At 39.9% G+C, this 19,560-nt stretch overlaps 1 protein-coding gene across 4 annotated transcripts in view; it reads left to right on the forward strand.

Annotated features, from left to right (window-relative positions):
- LOC131592182 (transmembrane and coiled-coil domain protein 3) overlaps nt 1–19,560 on the forward strand; it is a 124,684-nt gene that overhangs the window by 77,677 nt on the left and 27,447 nt on the right. The window contains exon 1 of one of the 4 annotated variants that reach the window (XM_058863515.1): nt 7,440–7,697. The exons of the other annotated variants lie outside the window; for them this stretch is intronic. Coding sequence (XP_058719498.1) covers nt 7,620–7,697 — 78 coding nt within the window. The 5' untranslated portion in view covers nt 7,440–7,619. Of the gene's footprint in view, nt 1–7,439; nt 7,698–19,560 lie in introns of those variants that run through there. 4 annotated transcript variants of the gene reach the window in all.

The following is a 19,560-nucleotide window of genomic DNA, read 5'->3' on the forward strand; positions in this document are numbered from 1 at the left end:
GCTTCGTTTTTCAGTGCCAGCTGGTGATGAGTACATTGGTGGGCACTGAAAGGGAAGAGGGTTTCAGTTTATTCCATCCCCAGAGCAGCCTGTCTGCTGCAGGATGTCTTCTCCTGTCCTGTCAGGTCTGTGAACACTGAGGTTCTCTTTGCTTCTATTACCTTAGGATTGCTTTATGTATAGATGCTTCATCAAGATGCTGTAGCTGTATTGGTAAGGAAAAATAAATCCTGCCCTTCATACATATAATCCTAGGAAGAAAATATTGGTTACAGTTATGCTGGCAGTTGATGCTATGATAAAGGCATTAATTTTGTTCCAGAAAATTGCATGGCTATATAGCAGAATAGGAATTTTTATTGAGAAATGTTGTGTCTTTGATGTTCTGTTTTCTAGTGATTTCATGCTGTAACATTTTCCAGTAATGGAAGTTCAGGGGAAACTCCCCCTAAAATACTAGGACTCTAGCTGTGTTGATACAGTTGATACAAGTTTCCAAAAATATTGCAAAATAAGCTGCTGTGTATATATTCCTGCTAAACTCAGGTCCCAAGGATAAGAAAATGGTGCTGTGGTATGTGGTATCTCATATAATTCATTGGTTGTAAAAGAATGAAGCAGAAGACTTCAACCTGTCAGAAACTGTTCCCCAAATTTTGTAATGAATAATACCTTACTAAATAATGATTTTAAATGTCCCAAAGAATCATTATGAATATTGTTTAAAAAACACATTTATTTGTGGGGTTTTTTTCTGCTTAAATATCTTATAGACTATTCTGAAGCATCTAATAACACCCAGACAGTTAAAAATAACAGTCATGTTATACCTTATGGCTGGCCTCTGGTCAAATAGCTTCATGTCTAAATTCACTAAATCTAAATTCCAATCTAAAACATGATTCCAATACTCAAAATTGTATAGTCATGTGCAGAAACTAAAGCATATAGGTGTTGCAGTTTTAATATTGTTAAGAATTAATATTAACATGCAAGAAGTTATAAAGCTCTGCTCCTGTCTTTGGAACAGTAGTAGTGAGTGGATCTGCTGTGGAGCATGCAGAAATATGTTATAAAGGCCTTGCATATTGAAGCTATTGGCAAGACTTTGATCAATGGACCTGTATCTTTGCCATAAAAAACATTATAATATGAAAGTAAAATGTAATATCTGTTAGCAATAAAAATAGAAAAAGGAAGCAAATACAGCAAATACTTTATTCATTGAAAGCTGTCCTGTAAAATTATATAGTAATAACCCAGAAGTGGCTTCCTGACATATTACTATATTTAGATATGTAAAGGGAGTGTGTTGCTGGATAGTTATTAGAAAATGGTTGATACCCATGTACTTAGCATAATAGAAATATCTATGCTATGCTTTGGGGTTTTTTGTTGGCAATTTCTTGCCCTTAAAGTATTTGTTGTTAAAATCAGGCATGTGGAAAATTTCCACAGTTAGATGAATTGTAGGTGATTATCTTTTACATTAGTAAGGGAATTTGAGCTTCATGTCTCTGTAACTTGCATCTCTGTAGATAGTCACTGTAATAGAACTCAAAGGCGTATGTTGCAACAACTCTCACCAGGACAAGGTGTAGGATTACTTGTATAATGATTAATTTTTCTGTCCTCTCATAACCCATCTGTGTTTTCTGGTTGACTGGCAAGAGAGTCCTAATTCTGCATTTGACATTGTCAATTCATATGGAAATAATTGATGTCGCACATTTAGCATGACATAAATTATACAGAGCCACCACCATGCAATGTACTTCATAGATAAATAAAATTGACAGGTTCCTATCCAGCACCGTCTGCTATCTCTGTGTGCAGCCCTCAGCCACAGACTGAGCTGGGATTCTGTGCAGCTATGGCCATAGAGCAGTAGGGTGAAAGCTGTAGTGTATTACCTTACAGAGCCTTTAGAAGCTCAGATGTCAGCTACCCAGCTACATGCCACCTCAGAGGGATTGCAGGCACTGCTGCTCACAGAGTGGGTTAGGGTGGCACATTCCAAGAGCAATTCTAATGCTCATGGGCTATGTCTAGTGTGCTTGTTTTAATTTGAGAATAAAAAATGTTGCCCTGATATAACTACCAGAATATGAAGTAATAGGAGATTCAGGCTGTTTGTCTTCTGGCAACAGCCTGAATGGTTTGGATGCAAGTTCATATTTGTGTTTTGGAAGGGGGTACACCTTTATGTGCCAGCAGGCTGCAGCTGTTGGTCCTGCATGCCTTGTGACAATGTCAAAGTGCTGATTTGGAATAAAGAGGCTGTATACATTCATTCTCAGGCAGCCACAAATCACATACTATGAGGCAGAAGAAAATTTTTAAGCTGATGAGCAGCAACCATTCATGTTGCTAGAGGGAGAATTCTCCACTTGCCTCTGCAACATGGACTGTCTTTAATGTAAATAGCTGTGCTCCAGGTGAGTTCTTATGTATACAAAACAGTTGGCATTTCAGTCTGCTAGAAACGTGGCTCTTATTCACACATTTGAAATGCAAAACACTGCCACCATCCTGTAGGTACTGTTTGCACTATTGCTGTCACTCAGCAGCAGCAGTGAGGAATTATGTACCTCAACTTTCCTAGGTTGTATGAGAATGATGAAAGGCCTTGAAATTGCCTCTCATCACACAGCAAGGGACGCACAATAGTATGCAGGGGAAAGGAAAAGGAAGGAGAATTTCTGTTACCCTGAACTGGCATTTTTCACCTGCTTTTCTATACTTCACTCCCTATAAGTGCATTTCACTAATACATGAAAGTTTTGTTTTGCAGTTTTTTACTGTGTGGAAAAAGCATACTCACAGAGTGTCCAGAGCTATTCTATTGTGAAAGCACATAAAACATTTCTTAATCAGGAAAGGACAGGGGAGGAGAGGGGTTGATTTAAAATTTTAGTTTGATATCTGAATGATTATAAACATCTTCTGAATCCTTGTCACAGCTTGGCAATACAATCTGCAAGTCTTAGCGTGATCCCATGGTAGTTTGTGCTGGGTACAAATAAGCAGAATATCTCCTTTGCTGTGGATGTGAAAGGCTCATGCTTTGGCAGAGGAATTGAGAACTGTGACAATGCACTCAGGGCTAACTGCAAGACCAGTGCCACTCGGCACTATGCCACATGCCTTCAGACTTGGAAATGACTAACAGTCTCTTTTCACGTAGACCCTTTCCCTAGAGGCTGGTTGATGAAACCTTTTGGAAAAAGATTTGGAGGACAAGTTAAAAAGTCTCTCAAAAGGAGCCCCAGCATCCTGTTTAGAGTACAGATGTTACCATTATGAGAAAAGGGACTTTCGTCTTCTTCCTGATTGTATCTTTGCCAACATACCTTTGACATCAGATATTTAATTTGTCCCCCTGAACATCAGAACACAATATTTAATAATAGCACATTTAATTCTGGAGGAGCTCAAGGTTCTACACAATGAGAAAGACATGCTGTGCTTCTCCTTTTACAGATAGGGTAGAAGTCCAAAGAAGTAAAGTAAATTGCCAAGATCAATTCATAATAAAACTGGAAAGAGAATGGGGCCAAACCTTGAGCCAGCCTCCAAATGAAAGTTTCCATGTTTTACACCTCTATAAAGATTTGTTTGGAGTTTTTTTTGTTACTTCCCAGTGTGGGTGCATGACACCATCTAGGAGAGTGCATTGTGTGGGAGCTGGGTTTTGTTAGGCAATCCCACAAGTGCACTGGCACGTCTGCTCCCTCTGTGGCCTCTGCGTAAGTCAGTATGGAAAATTTATGGCTTGCAGGTGGGAGTGCTGTGTCTGCTGTGCAAGTATTACACATGGTCATGGGACAAAAAATGGATGGCAAAGATGCAGTTCCTGAAGGGAAGAGTGAGACAGGAATCATCTCTAGAAAGCTCAGGCTCCAGCTGACAGGCTTCCTTTGGACAGTGCCTCTGCTGCACCTCCAGAGATTTGATTTTCTTAAAACATGGCGATACAGGCAAACGCAATATTGATGTCTGTCCCTCTGAAAATCAAATACAGTGGTGAATACTACTCTTGTGCAATGATCTTAAGTATAATTAGACCTAACAGGTATCATTCTTTAAAAGATCACTTTAAAAAGATAGGCAAAATAATGTAAATACCAAGAGTTAAGCATTGTGGATCATGCCAGCATGCTGACATGAGGGAAAGGACTGGAAAAGAATGGGTACTGTCAGCTGGGCACTAAGTGAGGGATTTTGAGGTATTTGACCTTTAAAACTGGCAGAATGGGTGGCCAAAACGATTTAACATTTTATCATTCATTTAAGACATAGAAATTAATTTAAAAAATAATTTCTGGGAAGAACAAAGGATAAGAGAATGAATCTATGGACTACTATTTCTGTCTATGTCACTGTGAGTCCAGCCTCATGCTCCTGCCTCTATCTGGAAGAATTTACTTCAGTGGAGTTAAGGTTCAGTTGAGAGCAGGTGCAGTGTGTGGGAAGTACATTTATTTAAACTCTTGTGGGCTTTTGAAAATAACAGTGAGAGAAGTACCCAGTGAAGCTCTCAGTAGTACTGTGCTGTGCAGTATTCTGCCACGTTCAGGGTGTCATGTCTCTGTTTTGGAGTGAGGAAGGAGAGCTCTACAAACCAGCTGTGTATGCAAGAGGAGGGCAGATGGTCTTTGTTCAAGCCAAATGAAATGCATTCTGTAAATGTGCCATAGGATAAGAACAAGCTCCAGCTCAGGAAGGACCTAGTGGCACATATGTGAGAAGGAAAGATAGAGGGGGAAAAGAGCAGCCTTTGGTCAGAGAATTGCATTGCACCACAGTTTGTCATAAATGCTGAAGATGCAGATGATTTAAGTCCAAATATGAAAAGAACCATTTCTTTATATGTGGCAGTTGTCATCAAAATTACAATGGCTTCTAATTCAGCTCGTGTGGAAGGACTCTCCTGACCTGTGGGACAGATGCCTCTGCCCAAGCACCTATTTCTCCTCTGCTCTAACTTGCAGCAGTTGTTCCTAATTGACTGGCCTGCTGTCCCGTGGTCACAGCTCCTCCAGGAGCAGCCCAGTGCCAGGGCTTGCACTGCTGGCACAGGAGCTGGGAGCTGTTGTTTGTGGTATGCACCACTGAGAGCAGTGCCCAAGCAACAGATCTACAGGCTTGGTTGGAAGGTGTGACTCATGCAGCACTGGGGTCTTACAAGATCAGCTATATTATGTTCTCTTCTTAGAGGCTACATTAGGACAGAGCTTTCTTTGTAAATATAGTAGTATGTATGTTGATACTACCTCTAAATATATATTGCATATTCCTGCCTCTTTTTATCTGGAAGAGAAGTTTCACCATTTTGTGGCTAGTCTGCTGGTGCTATTTAAATAAGACTGATATGTAAATAAAACTCTTAAACTTTTGAATAAAGTATGATTTATAATAAGTCTTCTATGACTAAAACATCAAGCAGTCGCCGTGTTTTATGTGTCCCTATTCCAACTGCTTACCCTTTCTATGCTTTGATCAACTGCATCTGGCAAGTCTTAAAAAAAAGTTTCTGAGGAAATAAGGGTGTTTCATCCTAGGTGCTGAAAACCACACATTCCTGTTTGGAAATGTGCAATTATTTCTTCAGTGAAAACCCCAAGCCCCACAGAATTTGGCTATTTAATTTTTTACTCACCTTTACCTCCAGAGTTCCTTACCCTCTGGCACATGAATTAATGTTCATGTCTGAGCTGAAGGACTGAAAAAACAGTTTCCATTTCTGTTCTGGTTTTGGGTTTTTTTTCCCCCCAGCAGCCTTTTAACTTCAGCTAACTCATTCAGCTTCATAAGAGGTATAGGAAGGGTGGCAAGTCACCATCTGTGTGCAGTATCTAGTGTTAGCTTGGTACTTTGAATACTGCTTTAGGAAAATAGTCGTTCCTTTAAACCCACTCATTGTTTACTTTGGGGTAACTTTGTTAAAACTGGTGTTACAGTTGAAGAAGAAACACCTGCCAAGAAGGTGAGGTATAGTATTTCTTTTTATTTTAGAATTCCAGGTCTTTCATTTATGAAGACCTCATTTCATATGAAGACCTTCATTTTAGTTGAAAACACCAAGGAGGATCTTATGTCAGATAATTAACCTCTGACAGTAGATATCTTGGAACATATGATTCCAATAAAAAAAAACAAACAAATGGTGACAGGGTAATATTTTTTAAAGCTGCAAGGTCCTCCTAGGATAGTTAGCTATGTTGATATTTAAGTATGTTTATATACCCACATGCCTTGGGACTGTTGTCTCCAACTAGAGAAGAAAAGCAGTGTGATTTGTGCATGAGCATGATAACAACTGTACTTAAAAGGTGAAGTCCTGTTACTCTTACAAGGGAGTTGGCCTGAAGGAACTCAAGATTTCCTTGTGTAATAATTAGAGGTGGTAACTCAACTAGCCTGTTTTTTTCCAAAAGGAAAAGAAGTACATTTCCTCTACAACTTAGTGATTATAAAACAATATCTCCACTTTTCAGTGGGTTAAAATGTGTTAAGTGTCACTTAAATGCATTCCTCACTATAGAAAGTCTGCGAATGAATGTGAAAATCAGTCAGAAACTCCACTCAACTCCTAGGAATTTAAATACATTGGCATGTACCTGCCTGGCCTGCCCTGGAAAACAAGTTTTCCTTGAGTGTTCTGAAGTATCACTTGAAGCTCCCCTGGGCAAGATCTTGAAGGATCTATCTCACATCTGTAGAATGAAGAAAACGGGGCTGAATTGGTTGCTGTGCTCCACTGACCACTTTGGAAAATGCAAGCCCTAATTACTTAGTTGGTTTGACAGAATGTTTATAACATTTTATTGTGAAAACCTCTAGGTATCAAGGGCTTTCAAGCAGCAGTACTCAGTTCTGTCCAGGGTACCTTACGCTACCGAGGTCAAAACCTTACAAGTGTGTCTGCCCAAAACTGACAACACAATACTTCTGGTTTCTTCCTTTCTTTCCCCTTTGGACTTCTGAACCTTTAGAATATGCTGTGCTTTGTGAGGTTTCACTGTAGCCACACGGTCTAGGTTTGTTTTAAGGCGAGTGGAGATTGCTTGCTTGCTTGATTGATTGATTGATTGTAACTCCCTCCAATACCTGGATCGGACCCAAACCAGCGGCGGTCAGCAGGAGGAACTGTCATCCCTCTGTCCAGCCATTCCTCTGGGAGATCATCGTGTCCCGGCTCCTGCTGTCCTCTCAGACACGACGGCCTTGAAAATAAAACACACGAAGGGACGTCTGGCCCATTCCCTCTGGCTAAGCTCTCTCCCCGCTTCGTCCCGTCTCGGGCGTCCTTCCTTTTTGGAAGCAGGGTCACCCCAGCCGCGGCGCCCTCAGGGTCCGTGCGGCGGGACCCGGAGCGCCGAGGGGCCGATCCGGGTGTGTGCGGGCTGGGGAGCGGCCGCGCCGCGGGCGGGGCCGTGCGGGCGGGGCGTGCCCGGCGCTCCCGAGCGGCGGCCGCGATCCCGATCCCGCTCCCGATCCCGATCCCGCTCAGTCCCGCGGCCGCGGGGCTGGTGCTTGGGCGGCCCTGGGCGGCACCGCGCCCGGCGCGGGGCAGCAGCAGCAGCAGCAGCACAAGCACAAGCATAAGCATAAGCATGCCGGGCAGCGACACGGCGCTCGCCGTGGACAGGACGTACTCGGACCCGGAGCGGCACCGGCGCCGCAAGACCAGGGTAAGGCGTGTGAGAGCAGGCGGCCCGCGGGGGCTGCCCGGGCCATTTGGGTGCTGAGCTCTGACAGGCAGCCGCCAACCTGCAGCACGTTCCCCGTGAGGTCTCCGCGTTTGCTAGGCTGTCGATCTAAAGGGAAGGTTTTCTCCTACGTGATTCTTTCACGTTCGTACTCTGAACGCTTTGTGGTACAGGAAAATGAAGTGAGGCTTGATATTGACTTCATAGAAACCAATGTTCGAGGAATCCCCTCAATCGAAACTAGAGGGATACAAGTGTAATAGAACACTTACTCACCAGAGTCAACAGCGCCGATGATTTAATGCCATGACTCTGTCTCGATCACAGTGGTGAATACTAGGGTTTGGTTCTGTTTCTCAAGGTTTGTGTAATAAACTTCGGAACAGGTGATTGTATCTGGCAGCAGAGAATTGTTATGGTTCCTTTTATGAAGTTAAAAGAGGGCTGTGTCAGGAATGGAACTTGACGGAAAAAGTACAGCAGTGTGTTTCTAGAGATAAAGTAAGAATATATTATATATCTATGATGTATGGCTTTATGAAATCGTTTTTATTTTCCTGGCAAGTTCATCTTTCTTTATGTTTAGTTCATATGATATATATATAAACGTAAACATGTATAGGCAAAGCTTGTGATCCTTTCATGTGTTTAGTGGCTTTTATGATAAGTGTTCTGTTGATGAAGGCACTTTGCTTTTTACTTTAAAATTCTTACCTAAATGCTCAGCTCAAAGACGTGTAAAAAAAGTGGCCCTTTCTTCCCAGGCACTACAGGAAAGGAAAAATGAGGTTGCTCTAGCTGACTTGGGATATTGGCAGAAATACTATTTTCTTTGCTGAGATCTTGGGTCTGACAACAAATTAACTTTATGGTTTGAGAAGTGTAAGGATCAACTATTTGTGAGGGAAGATCTTTTTTAGGGGTTGACTCAGGTAAAGGTTTTGGAGTTTGGAGATTTTCTTTTCCTGTACTGTGCATTAACAGTATTCTCCATCTCTCCAGCCCATTAATTGACAGTGATGATGAAAAGGAGTTGGTGTGATTCAGATTGCTTCAGAATAATGAAATGTTTTAAAACTGCATAACTTACCCATTTGTAGCATTACTACTAAAGCTCTTCACACTATAAAATGGACACACATGCTAGTCATATTGGAGTTAACAATCTTATGCATTTCCTTTATTCTTTTCTGTTGAAAGTTAACTGATTAGTTTCTCCTTCACTGATCTTGCTGTAGTGTACTAGTGTACTACCTACCTAAGTGTGGCCATGGAGAAAAGTTGCGTATCTTCATAATTTTGGGCATATTTAAGGGTTAAACTCTACTCTGTCATTAGTTGATTTGCTTGAGAGTGTAAAGCATTATTGCTAATGCTGTGTTGCTTATTGTACTTGCGTATTGACAATTTAAAAAAAATAATCTCATGTTTTAATTTTATAAAAGCATTGGTCTGCTGTCTGATTTTGGAATGTTTTTTAATCAGAATTAGTGTCATCTTCCCTTCCTGTGACCATGAGGACTAAAAATACAACTCTGTACAAGTTTAGAGTTGTATGTAATTGTGATGCTCCAGGGTTTGTGCTTCACAAGTTGTGTCAGATATCACAGAACTTGTAGTATAATTGCTAGGTATGGTAACAGCATGATGTATGTTCCAGGTGATGGTAAGACCTTGTATTAAATCTATTTGTACTTAGTCTAGACAAATTGGAATTTTTCCTGAGTAAATTGCCTGGATAACTTCAACATTTCTCTTACTGGCTAGCCATAGGGGTAGAAATGGTCATGCACTGGAGCAGCAAGAACTGCCAGTATTATGTAAAAAAAAGGCAAGAAATTATAATGCTGTTTTTTATTTAGACTGAATAAAAATCATCAAAGCAGCTGAAGTTAAAGCTGCCATTCCCAAATATGGATGGAAAAGAACAATGCACTGCACGAACACAACAATACAGAGGTGGTAGGGGAGTTCTCAAGAGCCTGAGTAGACTAGGGAGACCTGCTGTGTGAAGAATGCTTTGGAGCTGGATTTGGTACCAGCATAGGACATGTTATAAGTAAGGTGAGATCCATTTAATAAAGTCTGGGGAAAAGAGAGGTGTCAAAGTAGAGGCTGGATCTTCTAGTCTGTATAACATAGGGTAGAGTCCAGTTTTCAGGTGGGTGGGTTTTAAAGGAATTCTCCAGCCTATAGGTTACTGTATGTGTCTTTCAAGCCCATCTAAGGATTTTCTTTATGAGACAGCGACACCATTTTTCTGGACAGGTAAAATGACAGTTCTAAATGTGCTGCTGTATATACTGTAGGAAGGCATCATTAAATTCAGTTTGCAGAAGTGCTAGAACAATTTGCTGTGAATATACCCTTTGGAGTTTGTAAATGCTAGAGTCTGAGGGGATTTAGACATTTTTCCTGCAGCCAAAAAGCTTCTTCAGTGTACAGCAACAGGTCTGTTTAATGCCTTCTCCTTTGAGGCCATTGGAAGTATAAGATATTGTGGGTTTTGCTAATAACTCTCCATAAGTCACCTTTTGTGTGAAAGTCCAGCCCAGTGGCTGGAAGAGAGAAAATACTTTATTGAAGTACAGCTGAGGTATTCTTAACTTAGGAAAGTCACTGCTGCTGCTGAAGGCCAAATATTTTGAGGGAGAGGCTGTTCTCTCTTCTTGGATATTCTTTTCCTCAGATGAATCTCAAGAGAGTCCAGCTATGCTGTGTATGGCAGTACTAAGTGGGGCATGAAACCACTATTACTTGGAGTGTAGTGGAATTAGTGCCTTACAGCTGTGCTTTTACGTGGTGGGTATAGATTTATAGCTATGTGGTTGCCTTAGTTGTGGAAAATCATCCATCTCCAGATTTAAGAGGGGTGCTAATCTGGGAGATTTGCCAATAGTACCTGCTCATTGTAATCTGGATTACTGCAAATTGCTCCAGTGGTGCTGGTAGAATCCATGGACAATGCAGCCATGTAAAATGTTTCTGGTCCTTTCTGCTAATGGCAGTTGCTGCAGCTTCACTGTGCTTAACTTCAGCTACTAGCTGATTCCTGCAACACTTCAAATACAAGTCTTTGAAAAACATTCAAAATCAGGATGTAAGATATGAAGTAGGACAAGATTTGGGAACAGGAGTTGTATTTTTAGTTGTCATGAACAAAGTACTGCTCTTGCTGGAATGTAGCTTGCATGATAGTTCAAAAAGGGTCATAGTGCTTTCTTCAGGGATTTGGTTTTGCAGTAAGCATTGTGGAAGATTAGCGTGTTCAGATCCTGGCTACACTGTATTTCTTGCTCAGTAAATCCCTGCAGAGGTCTATGTAATTGCAGTAGTTAACATTCCTCATACTCAAACTAGCCTGGCTATGCTAACCTATGCCTTGCTGTTTTGACTTTTGCTTCAAGAGCACTGTGTCAGGACTGCCTTTCAAGGCTCTATAAGGGTCTATTAAAGCTCTCTTTTTTAATCTGCTGATCAGGACATTGCTCTTTACTCTTGATGTCTTACCCATTACTGAACAAGAATCCTTCATATTTTATCAGGACTATAAATTTATATGTATGGCTTTGGAAGAGAAAAATCTTTTTCCAGTACAGCTAAAGCACAAATTCCTTTACTGCATCTCATCTGAAGTCCATGTAGAAGTCTGCTTGCTTTTAACAAGTACCAGATGCATTAGAGAGAGACACAGGAAGTCCCAGTTGATTTCTTGGACATTGGAGCCTATTCAGAACTTTCTCTGTATTAGTGGAAAACATACTTAGAATAGTAAGAATCCTTCTTATTTTAAAAACAAACACAAAAACATTACCTAGAATAGGTGGAGTTTATTTAAAAATTAATAGAGAAGCTTAATTTCAATCTTCTTGTTCTTTCAGCCTTAGTGAGACTAGCAGCAGAATCATTAGTTTTTTGGATTATTTAATTCTCATGTTTTCACATATAAAAGATTTACGCTGTAAAAAATGCCAAACAAAACAAACAGAAATTCACTTGCTTTCTATTGATGAAAAAACATTCTGTGGAATGCCTCTTCTCATTTTCCATATCTATCTTATGATCCCTCCCATTCATCTTGTCTACAATCAAGGCAGACTTTAATAATCACTCCTCATACTGTGTCTTTCTAAGCCTCTAATCGCTTTCATCATCTGTCCTTGAATTCCCTTTATTTCTAACAATCTTTAGTAGGTTTAGAGGAAATGACATAAAGGAACCTAAAAGGATTAAAAACAAACAAATAAAACCCCCAAACAGAATACCCCACCAAAGCAAACAAATCGAACAACAAAACACACCAAGTCTAACAAAAACAAAAAACCACTCCACCCACAGTTTTAGGAGACAGGAGATTTAATCTCCTGGTGTTCTTTTAAATACACTGTGGAACACATGCCTGTTCTGGGCTCCTGTAACCAAACCTCCCAATATTTTGTGCTCTAAGAGCTTACACACACTTTTCCCGACAGTTCCCTCATGTTTGGACATAAGACAAAAATAATCTGATGAGACTATTTTGCTAGGACCTCCAAGCTTTGGTTTTAAATCCACAGTGTAATTAGAGATGTGTGAAACCTGTTGAAGAGTTGCCTGCATGACCAAGGGTATTGAAAATAAGAGAAAGAAGCCATAATTCTAATATTAACCCAAAAAGACTGACTAGTTTGTTAGAACTGAATAAAAGCCTGGCTTGTTCATTTAAAAAGTGAACTATTGATTATTTTGTCTGTTTAGAGCTGTTTAAAAAACTATTTACTTTTTTATTCCCTAGTGCCAGAAAGGAATATTAGGAAGGGTCCAAAGTTGGTATCTTTTTTTTTTTTAGTTTTGGGATTAAATACAACTAAAAGCTAAAAAGCAAGGTTAGGTAAAATGAAACAAAAGGGGAAGTTGTTTCTGTACAGCTTAAGTTAGCATTGTGGTACTCCCCTGATCCTGGTAGGTGAACATCTTTGGTAGACTTGTAGGTTATAAAGGTTACGTTCTCACACAATTCATCTTTTCCCTAACCCAAGAAGACAGTTTTAAGCAATAAGTAGAATGGGGGGATACATCCTCTTTTTAATGTTTAAACTGATTTTATGTTTGGAATCTTTTTACTTAGTCCTTTCATAATTTTTGGTTTTCACCAGGAAAATTCACATCTCTGAAGACTGTAGAGTCTTCTTTCCTTTGCTGTGCTGTTGATCCATCCTGTATTGATTACAGGACTGGGGAATTCTTATCACCTTTTAAATGTTAGGTATAGGTATAAAAAAAAGTCACTGGGACAAAATTGCCAGCCTTCTGATTTGCTTTCCTTTGGAAGGACGTGCAATTGTTCTTCTGTCAAATTGCCAACAGTGATGCTGGGGGATGGCAAGAGCTCTAGATCCCTGCCTTGCTTATTGTCATCGTCTCCATAGGTAAGGCTTTCTCTAGGCACCACCGTGCACAAGGTCTGCACAGAGGCTGAGCCTTCAAGGTTTTGGTGGATTTGACATCTAATCTTGTCCAAGCTAAAAAGATTCCCACTGCACATTGTCCCATTTTGGTTCTTTTGGGAACATTAACAAGTGTGCAGCTTTCATCTTCACCCCCACAGTAAGTATGACTTTGGTAAAGACTTGTGTGGGAGATGAATTTCTGTGTAGCACTAGGGAATGGCGGAACATAAATTCTCCCTTTTCTCTTATATGTCCAGGTGGAGAAACTTCACAAAAGAGCATTGCAGAATTTACTACTGAAAGTTTTCTGATCTTCCCTTAGTCTGAAAGAGGGAGGATTAATATGCAAAGCCAAAAATTAACCTGCTGATCTAAAGCCTTCACATACAAGACCAAGTATGTACTGGAATGCCTTGAACCTTACCAGACGCTCAGCAAGTGAAAACTCCACTAAAATATTTTTTTACTAACATCATACATAATCTAAGCTTTAATTTAGGGACAAGGAGACTGGAGGGGTGTCTCTACCGGATAATGTATAAAGAAGACCTAAAAATTGTGAACTGTGATGCTGTTACTGTGGAAAGCTGAAATGAGGCCTTTTGTTTTCAAAAAAAAATTACAGAAAAGCTTAATATTGAGAGCTTGCTCACTTCATTATTGTTCTGTTTAGGGGTTGCAACTGGATAAAATTTCAGAGGGCAGAAGTTTCAGAAACCACTGGTATTAATATTTTTTTGCTTACCTCTGTATTGGACAGTGTATTTCAATGGACCTTTGATATAAAGTATTTAGCATCAATTCGTGATAATTCTCAGTTAACCTTTGCTATAGTAGGCATCTTTTCTTCTGCTTTTCCTTTGTGTGCAGCTTAGGTAACAGTTGCCTTCCTTTGTAAATATTTGTTTCAGTATCTCTGGATGAAGTAGTTATGCTAGGGATGTGAAGAATTGACATTCTGCTATTGAATTAAAATGAAAATGTGATTCAGGTAGTGCTGAATTAATTGGAAACTTTTGATTAACATCAGGGGCATATGGAACAAATCTGAGATTAATTAGAACAGACTTATGGAAACTTTTCTATATAAGTGTTCTTTACAGGATGGAAGATGCTGCTTCCAGTTGATATTAAACCAGGATAGCGTAGGTAGGTTTTTAAGTTTGTTTTTGCTTAGTAAATAAATGGTCTTGTAGTGGGTTTGGCTAAAAATGTATGGAAGCCTATTTAGTTTCCTGGCAAAGATTGTGATAAAAAGAACAGCCACAGTGTGTTCATCTAAGGACAGCAGCAATTAAACACTCTAATTCACTCTAATTATCAATGTAATGTGATTTTTTGTTGTTGTTTTTGTTTGTTTTTGTTTTGTTTTTTTGTTAAAGTTAATAGAAATATGGCTTTCAAAGAGGCTGTGACGTGACTGGCTTCTCAAGCACTAAGCAAGATTTTTTTTTTTAATTGACTTGCTCCTCCTGTTTAAAGCAAGCCTTTACAGTTGAAGATGAAGCATTATGATGAAAGTTGATGTTTTAAAGATAGGGAGGATGGCAATGCTCTGGAGTTAGTTTATGTATAAGAAGAGGTGTTGATTTTAGGAAAAGCACTAAATAGAACTAGTGGAAGTACAAGACTTCCATTCTTAAATAAACAAACCAAACCTGATATTGCCTGCTGCCACCTAAAAAGCAAGTAACACAGCTTACAGGAAATATGAAGAGTCAGGGTTTTGGGGTCTTGGGATTATTAAATATAAGGGAATTTCTAAGTGGGCTTTAAGTGATAGACTACAATAATTACTCTTGCAAGAAGAGAAGCCTTGTTAGTGTAAGTTGATGTGGCAGGTTTCTCTGGTTTTGCAGCATTCACTCCCTTTATTCCAAGTTATTCCAGTACATGTAATACAGAAATTAGAATTCAGCTAGTGCTCATTGTTCAAATACAAAATGATATAAATATGCAGAAAATGTGCTGCTTTATACCAGCATGTCTGTACAGGTGAGTGATGTACAAAGATCAAACTGACAGGGCAATTACAACTGACTCTTAACATTTATCAAATTCAGGGCAGTACAGCTTAGTGGCATACTGTACTTTGGGTGTGCTGAGGACTTGCTAAGATTCACTGCTTCACCCTCACTTCCTAGGAAATTAATTCATATGAAGTGGGAGCTGGCTGTGGGACTCCAATGGCTATTGACTGAGTTTTGGATTATTGTAGACAAGAAGCTTTGGTTGAAGCTTGCAAAGACAGGTGGAAGCTTTGGAACCTAGTAGGATCAAACCCAGTACTAGTCTGAAAGAGACATTATAGTGTTAGAAGAATTAAATTAATAGGTCAGGTGTGAGGACCTTTCTTACCCAAGACCAAAGACTTGACTGTTCACTCATTCATGGCTGCTTCTCTAGTCTGCAGCACTGCAGGGTGCTGCCTTCACCCTGACAGCTTTCCTCAAGCTGCTCAGAGCTGTCTTGTGCCAAGTCCATTAGGGACACCCAGCCTGGGGCTCCTTCACCCTCCCTGAGGTCGAACTGTGCTTACAGATCCTGCACCTTGCCCAGGGCCGTGCTCCCTCACTCGCTGTACTGGGGCTGAGGGGCAGGGGAAGTGTGGGTGTGACTGGGCAGCTCTCAGCAGCTTTGGACATGTTCAGGGCAATAGCAAGGAATGGAGAGATAGCAGGGAAACATGATGAAGGGAGGAACAGAGGTGGGATTTCATGTGCTCAGCCTAAAATGGAGTCACTGCCCAGAACAGAGCCCTCTCCAAAGGCCAGGTGTCATTTTCTTTTTCCTCTTCTTAGGTCACACAGATGACTTCAAAATGTTTCAGTATTTGGTATTACTGCAGCTACTGATACACGTGCATAATATGGGATTGTGTGGCTCTTCCTATGTTAGGAATCCTAGTTTTACTAGAGCTTTTGGTGGGAGTAACATAATCCTATGTCGTGGTTGTCCCTGGTATGTTTTGTCAGAACAGTAAAGTATTTCTTCACTTTATCAGGTTTCTAATTTCTTTCTTCTCCCATCCCTGCCATATCCAGGGAAAGAGGCTATCTTTTTTCATTCTCCTCTCTTGCCATACCTTAGGGAAGAAATCTGGCTACATCTTGTCACCCATATCCAATCCTTTTTTGGAGCAAATTAGAGTTTCACCTTGATGAAAAAAAGAAGAATTACAGCCTTCTCCTAAAATAAGAGTTAAAAGGATATCTTGGTTGTCTCTTTTAAAGCCAGATAGTAAATGTCAGCAGGCTGATTCAAGCTGCCAGGATTCTGGTCTGCTAAAATGAGTCCACAGAAGGTTTACAGCAAGTTTGCCATACTCTTATGTTGTAGTTCTGATCAGCTTTCTGTGCAGATCTCTACAATGGAACTCTTTCTTCACATGTGAATTGATGCGATGGGTGACTGAGGCCCATGTGATACATGGCATCATCACAAGCAGGTGTTGCTGGTTCTGGTGAGGGCCTGTGATCTGTACAAGGGTTATGCTCCTGTCACTTGCAGATGGTTTGGATTTAGTGGGCTTTTGTACCAGAGGCATGGGAAGGCTGGGGATGAGAGAGAGAGAGAGAGCAAAAGCATTTATAAACAAGACCAGAGAAAGATTTGAGAAAAGGGTAATAGTGAAGACAGTGAAAAGTTTGATGATCAGTGAGATCTTCTGCTCTGGTTGCCAATAGTTGTATGAAGAAATCCTGAGACTGCATTTGTTGGCTCTTGCCTATTTTGTTCCCATAAACTGTATGCATGTGGTTATTAGTAATTTGTCTTGGGAAGTACGAAGGAGCATTACTGCCTGTAAGAGGTAGATGCTTACTGCTACTCGTAAAAGGAAATGTGTCATTATCAGGTTATTCCTTTGTGTCTTTCCAGTGTTAACTCCTATGTTATCCTCTCTCTAGTGCAAAAAGAGATCCTATTGAGAAAAACTTCTGTTGCTGATATTTAAAAAACTGGTTTCAATGCTTTTCTGTCTGAGGGACATCACTGTGTCTTGCAGCATAAATTTAATGTAAAAAATTGTGCACCCGTAGGGTTTTTTTTTTCCTCCAAGGAACTATTTTTCATGCATTATAGAACTAGATGTGTGTACTGAATATCTAGACATCTGTGCCAAATTACTCTTGAGTGGGACTTTAGGCTCTTTTTATTAGGCAGAAAAGCAAAAGAACTTTCTGGCTCTCCCTCTTACATAGTGCATTCTTAATATTACTGATTTTTCATTTCACTTATGCATAATTGTTTAGGAAAACTTAAAAAAAAACCCAACACTGTCTTTTTGCCAGCTTTGCCATTATGCAAAAAAATCATTGGTCTCTGCTCAGAAATTTGGCAGTACAGGATGTTACCTTTCCCTTTCCCATTGCTTTTTTATGTATAAAGGAAGAAAGGTGAAAAAAATACTGATATGTGATTTGGAAAAAATGAGACGGCTCTTAAATTTACCTTATTGCAAGGATGCAAGGATGTCTGATTTTAGGAAAAGAAAAGCCTATGATTGTTTTGTAGACTCCCTGATAAGATACTATATATATATAAGATATTATATATATTAAATGACTTTAAAATATCGCTGTTGTGGCTTAACCCCAGGCAGCCACTTGTTCACTCCTCCTCCAGTTGGACTGGGGAGAGAACTGGAAAGGTAAAGAAAGCTGGAAAACTCATGGGTTGAGGTAAAGACAGTCCAATAGGGAAAGCAAAAGCTGCCCACAGGCAAAATAGAGCAAGGAATTAATTCACTGCTTCCAGTTGACAGACAGGTGTGCAACCATCTTCAGGAGAGCAGAGCCCTACCAGTTACTTGGGAAGACAAATGCCATCCCTCTGAATGTCTCCCCTCTTCAGCCTTCTTCCCCGTCTTTAGATAGTGAGTATGATGCCATGTGGAATGGAATATCCCTGTGGTCAGCTGGGGACAGCTGTCCTTGCTGTGTCTCCTTCCAATTTCTTGTGCAACCCCAGCCTCATTGCCAGTGCAAAAAGCAGAAAAGGCCTTGGCTCTGTGTAAGCCCTGCTCAGCAATAACAAAAACATCTCCACATTATCGACCCTGTGTTCAGCACAAATCCAAAACACAGCCCCATACCAGCCAACTGGGAAGAAAATTACCCCAGCCAAAACCAGCGCAGTTACATAGAGTTAAATTCACTTTATTTATATCCTTTGCACATTGCAATTGCCTTAATTTCTATTTCTAAGAGGAAATTTTTCTCTCTGATTTCATCTAGTATAATTTGCTAATTTTAGAGCTGTGAACTCCTCATGGTTTAGTAAGACAAAATTTTAATAGCTGTGTCTGAATTTTTATTTAAAATTTATCACTGTGTATTTCTATCTAGGGCCAAATACGTTGCTTATGATGTGGCTGTTTTGGTGACTAGCAGTCTGATGGACTGATAAATACATCCTTTAGTGAAGATAGGGTTAGTGAATTGAAAATGGAAAGAAATTCTCCTTCCAGTATGATTTTGATCAGTCTCATAATATACTGAACCATTGTATCAGTGGTTTAGGGTTGCAGAGCACCTTGGAAATATTTTATTTGAACTGAGCTTCTGAAATTCCAATGTAAGGAGCAGTGAACTTCCCATTTTACTAGCCAGCACATGAAGCCATATCTTTAATAACTGTAATAATTACTCTTTGCTAAATTTGGGGAAGCTTTGATTTTAGAGTGTAATGCCTCATAACATTCACTGTTGTTATTAACATATTATCAAGATCCAGTTCTGAGGCTTCTGTGATAAACTTGCATTGCTCTCTAAATGTTTTTTATTCCTGAAGAAGATGGGTCTCCCTGTTGTCATTATCTTTGCAACAGCAATAAGATTTAGGAGACTGTCATGTTAACAAAGGTACAAAGCGTCGTCCACTCAACAGCTCATTTCCAAACGTAAAAACCCCTTGGCATTTTCACAACAGATGTGCTTGTTTTTTATGTATGGTGAATGCTCAGAAGTATTCCTTAGGCTAACACTATGCTCAGCTTTCTACTGCCAGCACTGCAAGCACCATAGGCAATTCAATTTATGAGACTTCTGGCTAAAATCATGCAAGAGTAGAGTCCATTTAGCCACTGAAATACTAACATTTTGAATAAAAATAATGAATACATGTTACTATTGTAATACACACTGGTCATTAAATCCCAAAAGAGGATATGTCCTGAGCCAGTACCAATGTGGTAGCTCATAGATGAACAATTACTAACAGTGACTTCCTAATCTTCACAGCCCTTATCTCTGTTCTACCAATTTTGTCCTTTCATAATGATGTTGATAAATTACAATAGCTGTAAAAATTTGCCCAGAGATGGAAAATTGCGGGGACTGGTATGAAATGTAGGTCCCAAAGAAAAAGGAAAAGAACAGCATTCTACATATTTCACGTGGTATAATTTAGCAATA

The sequence above is a fragment of the Poecile atricapillus genome, chromosome W, assembly GCF_030490865.1.
Source record: "Poecile atricapillus isolate bPoeAtr1 chromosome W, bPoeAtr1.hap1, whole genome shotgun sequence".
Classification (NCBI taxonomy): domain Eukaryota; kingdom Metazoa; phylum Chordata; class Aves; order Passeriformes; family Paridae; genus Poecile; species Poecile atricapillus.